The following is an 18741-nucleotide window of genomic DNA, read 5'->3' as shown; positions in this document are numbered from 1 at the left end:
CTGTCAAAGGTGTCTGGAGGGCCAAAGAGTGGAGCAGACATCCAGCAGGAAGAGGGAGTCCCTGGGAGGTGACACCTGTAAATGGGAAGAAAGGCCCAGGCAGTGCCCTTGGGAGAGGGCAGGGGAGAAAAAGGCCCCATGCTGGGTGGGGGCAGAGTGATAAGCCAAAGAATGGGGTGGGGTCATGGCCTAGCAGCCTGAGACCAGCTACTGCTGGGGGCCCATCTCCCAAGGGGAGAGGGACAGAGGGACCCCATGGGGGTCCCCAAAGTTGCATATTTAACATAGTTTGCATATATGGTGCCCACCTGCCTTGTGGCAGGGTCCTGTGCTTTGTGGGTACCTGTGGGGCACCTTGGGCCCACCCCCAAGTGGGGCGGGGACTTGGCAGGAGGGCTTCCCTGCTCTGTCTGAAGGGCGGGCCAGAGACCTCACCTTGCATAGCTGGAAGCTGGGTCAGGGCCCAGGGCCCCAGCGCCCGGCTCCCACTCCTGGGGCAGTGCCCCTGCCAGGCAGGTTAGGTCGGGCCTTGATGGAGGGGGCAGGGCACTGTGGAGCCCAGAGGCCGCGGGGCAGCCGCTGCTGCTGCCCTTGGTGCGGCCTGGCATCTCATGCTCCTGAGATGGGGTCGGGCGCTGGCACCCGCAGCGGGTATCTCGCCCACCCAGGCAGCTCAATACTGCGTGTGGCCTCTCTCCCCGCGAGGGAGCGAGTTCAAGTAAGAGGACTCCAGAGGCCTCAGAGGGCGGGTCCGAGCCCCAGGCCGAGGGGCTGGCCGTGTGCCGCCGCCGCCCCTGAGATGCCCCTCAGTCCATGTTGGTGCTGACCGAGCGGGAGATGCTGAGCGTCTGTGCGGAGACGGAGATGTCCTCGTGGTCCACAGGGCTGTGGTAGTCGGAGGTGATGTCGGGGTCGAAGAGCGGCACTGGCACGGTGCCCAGGCTGGCCGAGGTGCCGGCGCGCAGGCAGCGCGAATAGAAGCCCAACAGCAGGTCCAGCTTGTGCTCGATGGACTGCACCTGGGGGCGGGGCGGGGAGGGACGCCGCTGGGAGGCGGGGCTTGATCGGGGTGGGGCGTGGCCAGAGGCGGGGTGCGGGGCGGAGCACAGCCAGTGAGCGGGGGCCTGGGCGGGACTGAAAGGCGGAGCTTGGCCGGAGAACTGGGACGAAGGTCGGAAGGTGGGACATAGTCTCGGGGCAAAATTTCGTTGTGATTGGTTGGGATAGTCCAGGAGATAGAGAGACAATTGAGAGGCAGGGTTATATAGAGGAGGTGGGATTTAGGCGGGCTCATCTGAGACTGTGGAAGCCTAGGGGAGGGTTTTAGTGGGATCGTTTAGCGGGAGCGGGCGGGCTCACCTGTGGGGCGGGACACGCCCGGGCTATGCGAGGGCCTCCCGCGCAGGTGCCCTGGGCTGTGGCTCAGAGACGCTCACCCCCGCCTTTTCCTGTCCCTGAGGCCCTCCAGAGCTCAGTCGATGACCAGCTCCGCCACCCCAGCGAAACTCCACCCTACACTCACTTGCTTCTCCACCTTGACCACGCGTCCCATCATACTGATTTCATCCACGGCCTCCGTGTCGGAGGGCCCCTTGTCGCCCTTCTCCCGAGCCTTCCGGTCCCCGGGCCCCCGACCTACAATCTGGTCCACCCTGTGGGGAAAGGGAACCATCAAAGGGTCCGGACATATGCCGCCCCTCCCTTCCACAATAACTCTAGGTTGCCTGCTAAGGGGGAAGCCACAGCCTGCACCGGAGGTAGGGGCAATCTGGGGGGGGGGCATTGTCCCGCCAAATGGAGGCCGAGTTGGGGTGGAGAGACCGGACCCTGCTTTGGGGGTTCTCCAACTGACTGAGCAATGGCACCCACACAAGCATGACAAGCAAGACAAGCACCTGATGGAGGAGAGGTGGGAAATGGTGGAATGGGGAAGGGGAAAGGGGAAGGAAAACACGTGGGAATGTGAGTTATAAGGTGGACAAGGCTAGAGCTGATCCCACCTTATTTTTTTGGTCTCCTTTACAGCAAAATTCTTTAAAAAAAAAAAAAAAAAAATGACCGGTAAGGGGATCCTAACCCTTGACTTGGGGATGGCAGCACCACGCTCTCCCAAGTGAGCGAACCGGCCATCCCTATATAGGATCCGAACCCATGGCCTCGGTGTTATCAGCACCACATTCTCCTGAGTGAGCCACGGGCTGGCCCTGCACCAAAATTCTTCAAAGTGTTATTTCTACCCTCTAATTCCTCTCCTCCCTTTTTCTCTTAAACCTATTCCAGTCAGGCTTTTACCCCCACCATTTCACTAAAACTACGGCTGTTAAGCTCCCAGATGAACTCCATGTTGTTAAATCCAATGATCAACTCTGTCTTCATTTTACATGACCTATCAGCAGCACTCGATACATCTGATCACCCTTTCATCTGCAAACACTTTCTTCATTTGGATTCAAAAACACCACTCTCTCCCAGTTCTCCTTCTACCTTCCTGACCTCTCCTTCTCAGTTTCCTTTGCTGGTTCCTCCTCTATTGACATAACCTTTAAGGTCCCTCCTGGGACCTCTTTTCTCTATTTACTCTCATTTACTAGGTGATGTCTTCAGTTCCATGATTTTTCCATTCCTCTATACACTGTTGACACCAACTCTTTGTCTCTACCCTGTACCTCACCTCTAAACTCCACACTTCTGTATCTAACTGCCAGATCAACACTCCACTTGGATGTCTGACAGATATCACTAACCCAGCATGTCCCAATTCTGATCAAAACTTGCTGCATTCATTGCCTTCTCCATGTCAGTAAGTGGCAACTCAATTTTTCCTTTTGCTCAAGTCAAAAACTTTGGCTTCACTCTTGACTCTTTTCTTTCTCTTACACCCCATCAGGAAACCTTGTCAACTCTATCTTCACAATATGTCTAGGATCTGACCACTTCTCCCACCTCCACAGCTGCCACTCTGGTCCAAGTCCCCATCATCTCTTGCCCGCACATCTGAAGTAGGCTCCTCATTGGTCTACCTGATTCCACTCCCTTATAGTCCATTCTCAAACCAGCAGCCAGAGTGATCCTTTTTAAAGATAACTAAGATCTTAACAATCCTTTGCACAAAGCCCTCTAGTGCTTGCATCTCGTCCTGGATGAACACCAAAGTCCTTCAAGCCAAAGCACAATGTCAGAGTTTTATACAGTCCAAGTGCTGTTGGCCCTCTGACCTCATCTCCTACCTTTCTCACTCCAGTCCAGTCACACTGGGCTCCCTGCTGTTCCTAAAACAACACTCCAGCCCCTTGCCCATTTCCAGTCCTTTGCACTTGCTCTTCCCTCTGGGAGCACTACACCTAAACCACAGATATAGCTGTTTTACCTCCTTCCATTTTTTCTCAAATGTCATCTTCTCACCTATGTACAATCACAAATCCCAACACCCTATCCCATATTTTTCTTCTTAGCATTTGTCATCTGATGTATTCTAGTTTTACTTGTTTATCATCTGTTCTCCTTGCACTAAAATGAAAACTCCATGAGGGCAGGGAAAACGCAGGCCAGAAGAGAAGGGCAGGGTGTAGGTGATTTGGGTCTTGGTGTGAAGATTCTTCCTTAATGCTGTGCCTGGAGAAGAGTGGGGGAGAATTCCAGAGGCAAGAAGAGGTGGGCATTGAGGACAATTTGCCTGTCTCCTTGGGAGATGGGAGGTCAGTGATTATTTTAGGCAGATTATTTTAGGACCAGCAAACAGACATTCTAAAGAAAGTCCCCGAGGCGTGCAGGTCAACAGGGCTTACTCAGAGGACCTACGGCTGGGTTTTTCTTCAGCCTCAAGACCGGTGCGGGGCCTGGCCTCAGCCGCGCGCAGCAAGCCGGGGACCTTGCCCAGGCCGGAAACCAGCTCCGGGGGGGGCCCTAGGGGGCGCTCGAGGCTCCGTTCGGGCGCCGGAGGAGGGGCTCCGACCTCTGGCCTCGCGCAGGGCTGGAGCCGTCGGCTGCTGCCCCCACCCCCGTCCGGGGCCGCCGCACCCACCGAGTCTGTAGGCTCTTGATCCGTCCCAGCATGTCCAGGTGCCCTGCCGAGTACTGCTCGATGACGTCCTTCACGTCGTAAGGTCGCAGCGTCTCCTTGAATTTCCTTTTGGCCACCAGGAACTTCAGAATCCTGTCGGGGAAGGGGGTCTCAGAAGAAGGGTCCTGTTCCAGCAGGGGATTCTTTTCCAGGCCCCTCTCCGTGCCTTTCCTACCCCCTTATCCAGCACCACGGTACCTCCTGCTTGGGCCACAGCAAGCAGCCTCTGCTGGGTCTCCCTACACCCAAAGAGGATAAATAGGGAGACGATGAATGGGAGTTAATCCGGGGGGGGGGGGGGGGGGGGCGGGGTGAGAAGACAGGGATGAGATTTGCCTTGAGAAGGAGGCTGGGGGAGTACTTTGAAGAGTCCTGAATCCTTGGCAGAGAGACTGGGCACTGGGACAGTGAGGGTGGGGGGGGGTTTGTCACTACTCTGCCAGCCTGTTTGGAGAATGCCCTGGAGGGGCAAAGTCATGGGCAGGGAGGGAGACCAGCTCCAGGGGTGGAGATACAGGACAGCATTGAGCAGTTCAGGAGGTGGAGCTGAAGAAAGGCATCCAAGTCCAGGATGACTTCCATGGCTTGGGTGACAGGATGAATGGTGATGCCACTGCCTGAAACAGGGACCTGGGAGAAGCAGGTTGGGGCATGCTGGGTGTGAGGTGGCCAGGAGAGCTGAGCTGGGTCAGGCGGCAGCTCAGGCACTGTGTTCTAGATGCTGGTCACGTGGAGGGCAGGGACCGGATGTGTGGAAAGGGGGTGAGGAGAGCCCTCCAACTCCGGGGAGAAGAGGGGGCAGGAGGTCCAGCTACCTCTGATTTTAAAAGGAACATAAAGGGAAGAGGCGTGTGGGCAGGTGCATCAGGCAGGGATGAGAGGAGGTGAGCCCAGAGGCCGCGAGGTTCGGGGTTTCTGGACCTAGAGCTGCAGGCTGGAGATGGTACTAGACCAAGGAGCAGGGGGCCAGATCCATGGCTGGGCCATGGCTAAAGGGCTCTGTAGACTCTGCCCGTCACCCTCCCCACTGCCCTCCATCTAATTGTCAAGGCAGACCAGTAGAGCAAGGGCTTTCAAATTTTTTGGATTAAGACCTATCATAAGAAATACATTTTAGGGGCCGGCCTGTGGCTCACTCAGGAGAGTGTGGTGCTGATAACACCAAGACCACGGGTTCGGATCCCATATAGGGATGGCCAGTTAGCCATGGTGCCAACAACACCAAGTCAAGGGTTAAGATCCCTTTACTGGTCATCTTTATAAAAAAAATATATATATACATTTTATATCAAAAACCAGTACACACACACATAACTGCAATATAAGTTTCATAAACATCATTTACCATCACTATGAGAGATGCACTTTGATGTTTTCTATTCTTTTTTTAATGCTGACCATGGCCCACTAAATTAGTTTCACTAAGTAGATTTCAAACTGTCTCAACCTGTGGTTTGAAAAGCACTGAGCTACAAGAAGTTCTAGGGAAAGAAATAGACTGAGGCCAAGATTCCCAAGAAGAGAAACTTTGAGACACAGAGGCACAGGGAAAGAGCATATAAGACAGAGACAGCAGGAGAGACAGATGATGCTGATACACCATGAGGGTAAGGGACAAATAGAGTAGAGAGCCTGACACAGAGACAGAAAGGGAGAGAGGAAAGGGCGAAAAGCAGAGAGGCAGCATGGGAGTCATGCAGAGGGCACCGCGTGTGTGAACAGAGGGGCTGTGGTGGGCAGGTGTGCCCACTGCCCCACCCAGCCAGACCCTCTAAACATGCTGGGCAGGAACGAAACCTGCTGGGAACCGTATGCCACCTCAACGCCCCACCCGCACTCTAGGCGGGCAGCAGCTGGCACTCCGGGAGCTAGGCCAGGCCTGGCCATGAGGGCAGGCCAGATGGGGAGCAGAGTAGGTAGCAGATGGAGGGGGTGCTCACCTCCGGCCTCAGTCTCACCTGACGGAGCGGATGACCGTCTTCACAGCAGGCATGACATCGTCCACTGTGAGCTCACATTGGTAGCTCTTCTCCTCTGCCACTTCCTCTGAGGGGCCCTCTGAAAAGACAGGAGTGGCCCAAGTGGGCCAAGTGCTGACAGCAGAAGGGGCCACGCCCACCTCCCCACACCCCCATAGTTAGAGGTACCAATAGGAAGACAGAGGCCCAGAAAGGGCTCAGAACCTTCCTAGGGGCACAGACAGCCCAGGCTCCTACCTCCCTGGCTGCTGCCTCTCAGTGCCCTACCCAGGGTGGAAAACCCATTTGTGGCATGCCCATCTGCCCCTGTGGCCAGTGAGTGAACATCTGCCTGGTAGCCCGGTGGTACGTGCTGCTTTTGGGCACATCTGGTCTGGCCTGGGGCAAATTTGTTGCACGTAGCCCAGAGGAAGGCCCACTGGTCCCACGATGCAGGACAGTGAGACCCAGAGAAAAGTTCGAAGCTGCTGCACAAAGTCATGCACTTGGTCTTATCTGTCAGCTAAAGAGAAGGGAGCTCAAGGGAAGGGAGCCCAAGCCTAGCCCTGCTACTGGGGAAGGCCCTTAAAACAAGTCATTCTTCCCCAAATGAGAGAAACAGCTTTTCTGAGGCTGGTGCCCTGTGCTGCACAGACAGATGATGCTATCCTAACCCCACAGGAGCAGGGGGCAGGAGGTGGCAGGAGACCAGGAAGCTTCCAGGACAGGGAAAGGAAATCTCGGGCACCGGCCATGCCCAGGCTTCCATGGGTCAGCACCTGCCAAACACCGGTTTGTAGGGTTCTGTAACTTTCCAGGAAAGGGTTGTCAGCCAGCAGTATCTCAGGGACTGACACAGGACCCAGCATGGCTGGGTCCTCTCCCCCCAAGGCCAAAGGGGCTTCCTGTCCCCACCCCCCATCCTTGTCCACTCACCCCCACCCAGGGGCCTGAAGCATGTGAAAGCTGGGGGAAGTTTTCCAGTGGGTTTGGTCCAACCAAAAGAAGAGGACACTGAGGCACAGAAGAAGGCAGTACCTTGCCTAAGTTACAGTGCAAGTCATGAGCAGAGCTAGAACTAAAAAATAGTTGAAAAGTGACCCCACAAGGTACACAGCCTCGTGCCTGCAGGCTGGGCTGGGTAAAGAGGTGCAGGGCAGAGAGCATGGGCTTTGGAGTTGGAGAGACAGCTCGGCCACTCACGAGCCAAGAGATCTGTGTCCATGTCTGTAAAGTGGGAATAAAAACCACCTACTTCCCAGGGTCACTGGGAGAAGTAAATGAGATAACCCAGCGTGCAGCTGTACACAGCCAGGGCTCACTCAGTAGGGATTCCTGCTTCTTCCCAAGCTTGTTGTCATCAGCTAGCTTTTGTTGAGCACTTACTATATTCCAAACACTCTTCTGTTCACCTTCCATAATTATCTCATTTAATCTTCACAATAATCCTATGAAATAGATACTATTATCATCCCCATTTTACAGTTGAGGAGAATGAGGTCCAGAGAGACTAGGCCCCTTGCCTAACTAAGTGACAGAGCCAGGAGTCAAATCCAAGCAGCCTGGCTCGAAAGCCTGTGCTCTTCACTACTACCCAACGCCAGCTGCCCCATTCGCATTTGATCCTCAGTCTCATGCCCACTTTACAGCAAAGCAAGTATTATGATACCCATTTTACAGACCAGAAGACTGGTGCCCAAAGATGGTCAAACAGTTATAGAACTGGAATTAGAGCCAGGTCTTTCTGTCCCCTGCCCAGACTATCCCGCCCTTGCCACCCTCAACAAGTCCTGGGCCTGAGACCCCTGGGGGCTCACCCTCAGCAGAGGTGCGGGGTTTGAGTCTCAGAGAGGCCCGGAAGCGGGTACGGTCATTGAAGCTCCAGCTCTTCTGTACCTTGGTGGGACTGGTGGCCTCCCCCAGCTGCTCGCTGCTTGGGGAGGTGGGCATGGGCGGAGGTGCCAGGTGCTGCTTGGAAGGACCTGTCCGCCGCTGGGAGCTGCCCATGCGGATGCGGTCTTTGATGCCCATCCGGCTGCTGGCAGGGCAGGGCAGGTTGGAGAGAGAGTCAGGTTAGCCAGAGCTAGGGGTGGAGGTAAGTGGGGACAAAGCTGACTTAGGACTTGGGGGTGGCTATTGGGTCATGATTCCCCACCAAAGAGAGACTTCCTGGGGTGGGACAAGGGTGTGGTGAGGGGGGCCCTGACTCCTACTAGAAGCTAATTCAGGGTCCATGAGAGTAGATCCCCTCCTCCCCCCACCTCCCACCCCTCATTGCCCGGACAGATAAGGGGTGCAGAGGAGACACATGTCAGAGTGGAGGGAGTGAAGGAAACCCAAGCAGGGAGTCAGAGAGACACACAGGAGGATGGGGAGCTGGGCCTGGCCCAGGTGGGTGGGTGGAGGGTGGAGGTGGCGACCCCCTTGGGCACAGACAGGCTGCTAAGGGTGGAAAAGCCCACCTCGCCCACACTGTGGTAGGCCTCCTGTCCTCACTGTACACAGGAGCAGGGTGTCTGTGTGTGTATACACGTGACATTGTGGGTGCACAGGCACCACATGTATACATATGTTGGCGTGTGTGTACATGTGTCAATAATATTTTCCTCCTTTCCCCACTGCTGGAGCTATCTGATCCCACAGTGGTCAGGTCAGGACTTTTTGACCTGGCACAGCAATGTGGGCAGTGCATTGCAAAATAGGGTCTCCATCACACAGACATCTGTGCAGCAGTGCCGCTGGAGGTGTGCAGTGTGACGGCCTGCTGAAGGCCTCACCCCATGGTCTGCCTGCTGGGCCCACATGTATGCCCAGGACAGTGAGGGTTTATGTTTGATAACCTGTTCTTCTGGGGTCTCCCTGCCTGAACGCTGCCCACGTGGACTGATGTCCTGCCCATGCGGCCTAGGATCCCCTTCAAATATCCACCCCCTACACTGCCTACTGAGCTCCCAATTCAGCAGCACCCACACACATCTATGTGCATGTGAACACACATGTGAACATCTGTACAAGTGCTCAGACTTCCTTTCCAACCATTTCCCTCAAACCTTAGAGGAAGTCAGGTCAGGGAGGCTTCAGGTTCCCCAGGACAGGTCCTGGTTAACCAATACCTGGGAGAGCAACTCTGTGTCCAAGAGGTTCAAGGACTATGTTATCACTGTTTGGGTAGGACCTATGCAAACATCTTCCATCCCACGCCCTGTGGCGTCACTGCTGCCTTGCCTGCTGTGGTTTGCCACTAGAGGATCCCCTGCAGAAAGGCCCAGGAGGGCCCACCCCAAATGTCTGGGGCCTCAGCTCCAGAGAGCACCATCCAGTCTTGGAGGAGGCCTAAGGTGGGGTAGGGGTTGGGGGAGGAGATTATGTCACCTACTCTCAAGGACTTTCAAAGCAAGAGCAGAGCAGAGGACAGATTCTGGTTTCAGTGTTTCATGGTAGCCAGGGCCCCCCATGCCCAGGGCATGGAGTAGAGAGTATACAGAGCTAAGGTGCTAAGGTGAAAATGATCTCAAAACCAGGGGCAATTTCGGGAAGGCGGCCAGGATGTGGGGCCAAACTTAGGGGTGGGGCCTCTGCCCAGAGGGGAGAAGTTATAGGTCAAGGAGTGGGGTCCCTGAGGACATCAGAGGGAAGGACAGAGATGGTTCCTGCAATCCAGCATGCTCTTTGCTGGCCCAGGATCCCCTTGACACATCCCAAAGATTCCAACCGAAGTTTGAGTCTGGCTTTCCCAAACTTTCCTCTGCAGAGCCATTCCTGCGGGCTCTCCACATGCTGGCAAGCACCCCCACCCCACCTAGTCCGTGCAGCCCCTGCCCCTGTCCTCCGCTCCTCCCAAGGGAGAGGAAGATAGGAGGATGGGGAAGGCCCTGACACTTTAGCCAAGGGCCTGGAACTTGGCATCACTGCACCCAGCACATCAGGCTCTAATGATGTTCAGGGTAAGGGGGTGACCTCCCCGTCCGGAGAAATGTGCAAGAAAGGCTGAGCTTGCACTCGGCAGGACTTTTGGAGGAAAGGGTCCGGGGACTTGCACTAGAGGCCTTGAAAGGTCTCTTTCCAGCTCTGATTCTGTGATGGTTGAGGGAGCTTCCGGACTGGTGTGTGGGGTACTGTAACTTTCCAGCCAGCCAGAGGCCCTAGGCTCCTCTTTAATGCAAGAAGGCACTGTTCTCCCAAGAATGACCCAGGATTCCAGCTCCTTGGGCAGGGCCCAGGAAATGCAACCTAAAAGCTCAAAGAAAATGGAAAGAAACACACAGTGGGCACCAAAAATCTCTTTCCCTTCCCTGGCTCCTTAGAATACCACGGTCCCGTCTGACTGCCTTAGCTCTTTCATTCTCTGCCACTTCATGTGGGCTCCATAGTTACAGTCCCCATTCTTCAGATGTGGAAAGAGATGAAGCGACTTGCCCAACGTCACAGAGCTCCTACAGGATGGAGCAAGGACTAGAACTCAGTTTTCTCTGACTTCAGAGACTGTGCTCTTTTTCTGGAACAAGAAATGAGTAGTTATTTGCCTCCAAGGGGACATTTGGCCATGTGAGACATTTCTGGTTGTCACACTGTGTGGGGGTGGGGAGCTCCTGGCACCTAGTGGGTAGAGGCCAGGGATGCTGCTAAACATCCTACAATGCATGTGATAGCCCCAACCACAAAGAATTCTCTGGCCCAAAATGTCAGTGGTGCCGAAGTCGAGCAACTCTGGTCTAAGGCATTAGTTGGTGCCTGGGAGAAGGATGGGGTGGGCTTGACTGCAGCTGCCCTGGGGACAGCAAGCCCTGGCACAGGCTAATCTCTAACTGTCCTGCTGGACCCACCACTTGTACTCACTTGCATAATGAATTCCCTTAGAAACTCTGCCTGCCAAAGGCCAAACTCCTGGGGGAAACAGAGGCAGCCAAGCCCCTGTGATGCAGGACACATCCCCTCTTCAGGGGCTGTGGAAACAGCCTCATTGCTGGCCTCCCTGCCCTGGCCTTGCCCTTCCTGTCCGTCAGGCCTGCCACAGCCAAGGTCGTCTTGCAAAGGGGTAGCTCTGACCCAGCGACTCCTCAGCTGCACCCTTCAGCCAGGGTTTCCAAGCTGTTTTTTTTTTTTTAAAGATGACCGGTAAGGGGATCTTAACTCCTGACTTGGTGTTGTTAGCACTACACTCTCCCAAGTGAGCCACAGGCCAGCCCTCACATGGCCACATTTCTAAGAAAGACTGCATCTTGGCAGAAGCATGTGCATGTAGCCAGGAGCTCTGTCACTTGTCTCCCACCTCTGGGCCCCCGCCCTGCAAGGCTCAGAGGTACCGTTAGGAAACCCAGGCTGCCAGGCAGTGCCAACAGGATGAAGTTCATACTGGGCTCTTGGGTGTTTCATGACTCAGCTCTGCCCCAACCTCAGTTCTAATGTCCCACTCTTAGATCTGGCCAAACGCTGGGCTTTCTCTCACCTCCTTGCCTGGGCCTGTGCTGCTTCGTCAGACTAGAATGCCCTCCCTGACCCTCTCCTTTAAGGGCTTCCTCTGGGTTAAGTGCCTGACCCAGGCTGCACAGCCCTCCGCTTCCTCCTTTTGTTGCACTTACCATACCGAACTGCAATTACTCTTTGCAACTCTCCAGGGACCATGTTTTATTCATCACTGTGTCCCTAGTGCACAGAGCAGGGCCTGGCACAGGGCAGGTACCAAGGAGTGCAGCTAAAAGAGCTTGGGCTGTGGAGTGAGCAAAGGAGGTACCACTCCCAGCTCCTTCAGCCATCTGCTAGGTGCCTAGGTGGGCAGCGGGGAGACAGGAAGCTAAACTCAAGACCTAGCAAAAGTCAGAGTGGGAAGAACCCTCAGAGAGCCTCTAGTTCAATCTGCCCATTCCACAGATGGGAAACTGAGGTCCAAAGAAGGGAAGCCATTTGGTCAAGATCACACAGGGGGTCAGTGGCAGAGCCAGCACGCATCCCCAAGGCTCCTGCAAGTGTCCCTTCTGGCACACCAGGCCCATGCCCCAGACCTGGCAGAGGCATCCCCAGAGAGGCGAGGGCTCTTCAGGCCCCAAGGCAGACGGCAGGCGGCAAGCACATGCACCTTGTTCATGGTCCACCCTGTCCCCTCCTCCAGCCCCCAAACTGGGTGGGGCAAGGAGTAGTGGGGACAGGAGGAGCAGGCGAGGAGGTACCTCGGTCTCCAGCTGGCGTGGATCCGAAAGAAACTCCGTTTATTACTAAACATCTGGCTGGAAAGTTGAGAACAAGACACGAACAGAGGTTAGTGGGAAAGGGGCAGTGGGCAGAGTGTGGGGAGCTGCCGGGATGGGGCTGGCCTCCTGGGTCTGGTGGGAGAGAAGGACCCCCACCCAAGTCATCCTCCAGCCCCATCCCCAGAATGCAGAGGTTCTTAAGCCTTGCATAAGGATCTCTTGGGGAGCATGTTAAATATGCAGAATTCTGTGCCTCTCCTCCAGAGAGTCTGATTCTGTGGACTTGGGGAGGGGTCCAGTATCTGCATTTTGAACAAACGCCCCACGGGATGCTGATGCAGGAGGTCAGGAGACTGTGCTTGGAGAAACTCACTGAAAACCTTAACGAGTAGAGGTACTGGCCTTGCAATTCCATCCCCCAGGAAGTCCTGCTCCTTCGGCTCTATTTCCTGGGAACATGCTCAGCCTGCGACCATCCCCTAGGGGTGTGGCCGCCAAGTGTGTGTATGTGCATACATGTTTGGTGGGGGGGATGGGTGCCCTGGCTGAAGTACCTACCCCATATGGCCCAGACAGCCAAGATATGGCCATTTGGTCTGAGCCTAGTAACTGATCTAGATATCATAGCTCAGCCCCTTGGGGTCCCTGGAAAGAAGAGATACTCCACCACCATCACCATGAGCAGACTCTCCAGGGCAGACAGATACAAGGTTAGGAGTTAGTGACAGCCAAAACCTTAGCAGTAATCTGTCCTGGGTGTTGTGGGGTTCAGGGACCCAGAGAAGCTGTGGGGGTTAGTACAGGTGCTAGGCTCTGGGCTAACCTCCATTTCTAGTGCCTCCCTATGCAGACAAGGTGAGACCAGAATGAACTGGAAGCTACAGAGAGCCCTGGCTCAGGCCCTGGTCAGGGCTGCTGGAATGCCAAAACCTTTGAGTTTCTGCCCATAAACCATGGCCTGGTGGGGATGGGGATAACAAGGAAGGGCCTTCAGACAGTGATAGAGCATCCAGGTGGGCCACACCATGGACTTCTCTTATCCAGGGAGCTCCCAGCCTGGCCTGGCCAGCATGCTTCCCATCCCCCCAGCCCCAGGCCTGGAGTGGCTCCCCCCTCCCCCACTTCCTGTTCAGTCCCTGGCCCAGAAGTGAGAAAAGGGAAGGGATGCAGCTCCCTGCATCCTCTGCACCAAAACTCGGCCTTTTCAGCCGAGAAACTTAAGAGAACCCACAGCCCTGATCAGCCTGTGCATTGCTGATTTTCTGCCAGGACACAGAGGTTCAGAGTGACTTGATGACTTTCTCAAGGACACACAGCATCAGGTGGCAGAGGCAAGCTCCCACCATACCTCCTCCTGATCACTGAGTGGCTCTCTCTTCTCCCATTCCTTGTCCTGGGCCTGGGGCTCAAAGCCCAGATGTCCACCTGGCTGGTTCAGGGATGATGTGTGAAGATGAGACAAAACAGAGAGATGGGTAAAGGGCAGGGGAGGAATGAGGGGGATTGAACCCTTGACCTCAAAGCTAAACCTCTACAAGGACAGCCATTTCCCATGCTGCGAGGTGATGAGCTTCCCCTATCCAGATGTGCCTGAAATTTGTCCGTTTATGAACGTTTGTGTGGGCATAAGCATCGTTCTTTCTTTGTTCTCCTTTCAAGATGCAAAAGCCCCAGGAGTTAGGTCAAGAGGGAAGAGACTGCTGGGAACAGCCAAGTGTACCTCAGTAAGGAAGAAGAGACAATCCCAGGGGTCCCCCTGGGATTAGCAAAGCTGTGGACGCGGGTGACACAAGACAAGAGCATTAGTCATTGGTTGAGTTTCCGTAGGTCCTACAGCAGTCTTAGTCACAGAGCTCTCTTTCCAGCTGCCACCTCATTCTTGACGCGAGATCAGGGTCAAGCCCCTTCTAGATCCACATGCCGGGGGAGGAAGTTCCCTGCCCTCACACCCCAGAATGATGCCCACGATTACCTGAGCCGTAAGCACCTGTGGCCAGCGGCCTCCTCCTCTCTCCAGCTTCCCGGGAGGGATGAGGGGTGCAGGGGTGGAAGAGTGAGAGGGACGTGGAAACAGAGAAAGAAAGGACAACAACAGCATGAATGGAGGAGGTGATGGAAGGTGATTCCAGCCTGGCTGTCCAAGAGGCCCTCAGTCAGTACCTGTCTGGCCATCCGATGACAACCACCCAGGCCTCATCATGAGGCCTGAGTCCCCAGAACAGGCCCAGATACCCACGTAGTGGCTGGAGGCAGGTCTGAGAGAGGATGAGACAGAGAATGAAAGAGGAGAAGCAACAGGAGGTGGCGGCCCCAGGGGGCCCCTACCTTTCCCCAGGGCAGAAGGAGGCGCTGCCTGGCCGGTGGCAGGTGGCAACGGGCGGGTAACGGGAGGGCGTTCCATCAGGGACTGGCGCCCGCCGCACCTCCAGGGGCCGTAGGCCCCCGTTGCGGGCCCGTTGCACATGCTCAAACAAGAGGGCCAGTTCTCTGCAGGAGAGGGCGCCATCAGCGGCAGGCAGGGCCCTGGCACCACCCCCTCACTCAGTGGGCACTGAGCTTCTAGCACCTCTAGAAGTGCTGCCAGACTCCCCAGGCCAGAACAGGCGGGGTGGGGGTGGGGAGAGACTGGCCTTCCTCCTTTTCTACACTCAGTTCCTGGGAAATCAGCAGGGATGCCAGGGATGGTTGTATAGGCTGGGCACAACTCAAGGGCACCCTCACAAGGTGGCAGTGGGCACTCAAATCCAGCTTACTCTCTGCTCATCAAGCTAACTGCTGGGACGTGGAGCTGTGCCTAGCCAGAGGCCAGCGGCAGCCCTGAAATCCTTACCCTCCAGATCTGACTAAATTTTAGGAGACAGGCGAGGAGGGAGATTTGATATGGTGGCTAGCCCAGCTTCCTTCCCCTGTGGCCTTCACTCCTGCCACTGGGTTCTTAGAGACTGGATTTGGGGCTGTAGCTTCTTCCTAATTCTCTGGGCCATTTCCTATTGCCATAAGCCAAGGAGGATATCTCCCCTCTCCCCTGCCTGCCTTCCCACTGTATGGATGAGAAAACTGAGGTCCAGGGAGCAGAAGGCCCAGTGGACCCAGAATTGCCACACTAGGCTCTGTCCCTCTTGCCAGAGGCCCCAGACTACCCCCAACTCCGAATCTTCCCTCCCCCTGACACATCATATTTCTAACAAACCAGTCCCTGCCCCACTCCCTGGCCTTGAGTCCTTAGGGCTACTCCTGGAAAAGGAGGCTCCTTCTAACCTAGCCACCATCCCTGTCTCTGAAGTGGGAACTTGCCTCTGCCAGGTGGAGATGGGGGGGCCTGTGTGATGCTGGGAGCCCTTCCCAGCCCCTCCTCTCCTGGGAAGCCCCTGGGACTGGGAAGGAATGGGGACGGGGGAACAGGTGCAGGGGCAAGTGGGATCACGCAACAGCTGCTCTTGGAGAACTAATGAGGCAAAAAAGGCCCCTGCAGAAGCGCTGAGCACAGCAGCCTGGCCCAGCCGCATGCGCAATGCTGCCTGCCCGCAGGACTGAGCCGGAATCCATGGTCTTCGTTCCTGCCCGAGGGCCTGGCTGGGCACCTGGCCACACGCACCTGGGTGATGCTATTAATAATCCTGTGCGGAGCCACCTCTGTGCAGTTTTAGCCCAGCCTGGGCCAGTGGGGCAGACCCACTCTGGCACAGTAAAGTGGGTGCATATTCACGCATGGGGGTGCTGGGGGGGCCCTTACACCCAAGTCTGGCACACTTGGGCCTGCCATCCCACACTTTCTCCACCAGCTGCAATATGCCTGGCTGGTAAGGACTAACACTGTCTCCCACCCAAGACTGAGGAGAGACGAGCTCTCTGTGCCACTGTCCTGAGTGGCATCACCTATGGGCGAGCATGTGAACTGCCAACATCCCAGCGGTTGGGGCTCAGCCAGCAGGGCAGGGCTTCACCAATGTCCTATGTCCAGTGCCCACCTCTTCCCTGGACACAGCAGAACAGGAGAGAGGACACTCCAGGCTCTGAGTTAAGCAGGACCTGCAGACCCAGCCCAAAATGGTCCCTTGGGAGTCATCACTGCCTCCCTACTCTCCATGGCTTAGTCCCAGCCACTTGTCCTCAGGGGCATTACTGCCAGACCCCCCCACCCCATTAGGACCTACCTGAAGGATGGGAGAATACTGTCGTAGTAGTACCAGGTGGCTGTCAGGTAGGATCGGCTTGTATCAGTGGAGTATAGGCGCCATGCAGCCTGGGTGGTATGAGGGACATGGGGAAATGGGGCATTGGTGATACCTCTTAGCTTCCTACCAGCCCTCTTCCCTGAAGAAACCCAGTCCTTGGGCCAGCAAGGAGACATGGAAGCTACTAGGCAGGACAAGGCAGAACCGGGCCCTGGGCACCCCCCATTTCTTTGGATGTCTTGTCCTTAAGGGGCTACCACCACTGACCTCACCAGCCAGGCACCCTCCTAAGATGAGAATATTTTTACTTCCTGCTTGCCTAGGCCCCTGGCATGGGCTGGGGAGCAGCTGCCAGAAGTATTTCATTAATTATGGGCACCACAATACCAGCTGTCTCTCAGCATGGACAGTGCCAGCCGCCTGCCCTTACAATGCCCCTCGGAAGGCCAGCTCCCAGGTGACAGTGGCCATTGTGCCCCAAGGGATACTAAGAAGAAAAGGCTGGGCTGGTGGCTGGAGATAGCAGGGAAAGGGAGAGGGGTTCCACCCTGGGGAAGAGAGATAAGGAGGGGTTGAGTCAGGCTTTGGTTTGCGGGTCAGAGGGTAGCATGCTGGGGAGCAGGCAGAGGTGGGCTGTGCCAGTATTTCCTGATCCATTTCGTACAGGGACTCTTGCACATTCCTGACTGGAGAGATGCCAAGGCCTAGTCACAGAGTCACAAAAAAATCAGAGCCCTGGCCTCAGCTCACACCAAGTCAGAACACCCAATTATCACACTAAGGGAAACTGAGACCACATGCTCCTGGCTTTCCACCTACGCCTCTGGCTGCTCCTTCTCTGTTTCCTTGCCTGGCTCAGCTTTGCCCACCCAGCCACTAAATGTTGAGGTTCTTAAAATCCCAGTTCTGAACACCTTCCCTTCATTTGTGTGAATGTTAACCAATGAAGTAAGGTGCTGGGAGTGGAGCAGGCTTACCAACAGCTGCACAGCTGATGGTGGCAGAACTGGGTCTACCCCAGGGAGGGCCTGTGTCCAGGCCATGTAGAGTGGGGCTGGAGTTGAGCAGTGGGGTAGCTCTGGCTTGCCCTAAACTGGGTGTTTGGTGCAGGGGAAAGTTTCTGACAATCTTGGTCAGCATCTAGCTCTGTCCATGACTTGGCATATGACCCCAGAAAAGTCACATCCCCTCTCTGAGCTTCATAGTTGTGAAGCTGGGACACCTGTGCCAGCATGAAGGGTTGACACACTACAGTCACACCACCCTGCTCCACAGGGCTTCCTAGCATATTGTACCTGTATGAGGTTGGCCGCTGGCATCCTCCGCTTCTCAAAGTGCTTCTGCCGGTGCTGCTCCTGGACCTTCAGGGCGAAGCCAGAGCCTAGGATACCCTAGGGGGATGGGACATGGTTGGAGAAATGTGGTGGTGGTGGGGACAACAAGAAGCTGCAAAAGCGTCCCCCTCCCTGCTCTTATGAGGTGCCCCAGGCTGCCAGGCAAATTTGTGACAGGGGCTGAGCAGGTCCCGTCCCCAGCCTCCCCCACCAACCCAGCAGTGGGGAACTCACGGCAGGCAGGGCAAAGAAGGAGATGCCCAGTAAGGCGAAGCCAGCAGCCAGGACCCTGCCCAGCCAGGTGTGCGGCGTCTTGTCACCATAGCCGATGGTCGTCAGTGTAATCTAGGGATACAAATGGGTTACCCGCAGGACTGGTCATGGAGACCACCCACGAGAACTTGTTGGGGCACAGTTAGGTGGGAGCCTTATCATGAGGGAAGGTCACCTACGGGGGTTGGTCATAGGGACTTGTCCCGGGACCCGATTAGGGGCACAGATGGAGCCCACCCCCTCCAGTGCTGATCAGGGGAAAGGGGACAGGTCACAAGGACGTGATATGGGGGGCTAGGTGTGGGCACAAGTTGTCTGCTAGAATAGGTTGGGGACAATCTCAAGAGGATAGGGACAGGCCTGCTCAACCCTGAGTCAGTGGTCACAATGGGCAGACCTCAGGAAGTTCCCGGGGAGGGTCCCAGGGAGAAGGGTGGCCCTATACAGACCCTCACGCACCGTCCCCCACCAGAGCGAGTCGGCGTAGGAGGAGAAGTCAGAGTTGGCGTCCTTCTCGGCCAGATAGACCAGGAAGGAGGCAAAGATCAGCACTAGGAACCCGATGTACCAGGCGGTGATCAGCTCCTGCAGGGGCAGGCGGAGAGCGTGAGGAAGTGAGGAACGCTGTGCCTACCTGGGAAAGGTAGCAGGCTCCCAGAATGGCCAATGGGCAGGAAGGGGACAAAAGTACCCCACCTCTCGGAGTTGCCTGGCGGTGGCTCTGCTCACTTTTCTTTCTCAGCTCCTCCCTTCAAG

The 18741-nt window shown here is 55.9% G+C and overlaps 1 protein-coding gene across 2 annotated transcripts in view; it reads right to left on the bottom strand.

Annotated features, from left to right (window-relative positions):
• Positions 1-806: 806 nt before the first annotated feature.
• The window catches only part of KCNQ4 (potassium voltage-gated channel subfamily Q member 4), a 49072-nt gene continuing 31137 nt past the window's right edge, over positions 807-18741 (bottom strand). The window contains exons 5-14 of one of the 2 annotated variants that reach the window (XM_063104679.1): positions 18445-18570; positions 17947-18057; positions 17674-17769; positions 16358-16446; positions 14529-14690; positions 7836-8056; positions 6019-6118; positions 4022-4153; positions 1523-1652; positions 807-1019 (exon numbers count right to left, since the gene is read on the bottom strand). In XM_063104679.1, coding sequence (XP_062960749.1) covers positions 807-1019; positions 1523-1652; positions 4022-4153; positions 6019-6118; positions 7836-8056; positions 14529-14690; positions 16358-16446; positions 17674-17769; positions 17947-18057; positions 18445-18570 — 1380 coding nt within the window. The remainder of the gene's footprint in view (positions 1020-1522; positions 1653-4021; positions 4154-6018; positions 6119-7835; positions 8057-14528; positions 14691-16357; positions 16447-17673; positions 17770-17946; positions 18058-18444; positions 18571-18741) is intronic. The other variant, XM_063104680.1, reaches the window with a different exon arrangement.

The sequence above is a fragment of the Cynocephalus volans genome, chromosome 8, assembly GCF_027409185.1.
Source record: "Cynocephalus volans isolate mCynVol1 chromosome 8, mCynVol1.pri, whole genome shotgun sequence".
Classification (NCBI taxonomy): Eukaryota; Metazoa; Chordata; class Mammalia; order Dermoptera; family Cynocephalidae; genus Cynocephalus; species Cynocephalus volans.
Note: the sequence above shows the minus strand (reverse complement) of the source record. Positions and strands in the feature narration are given on the sequence as shown.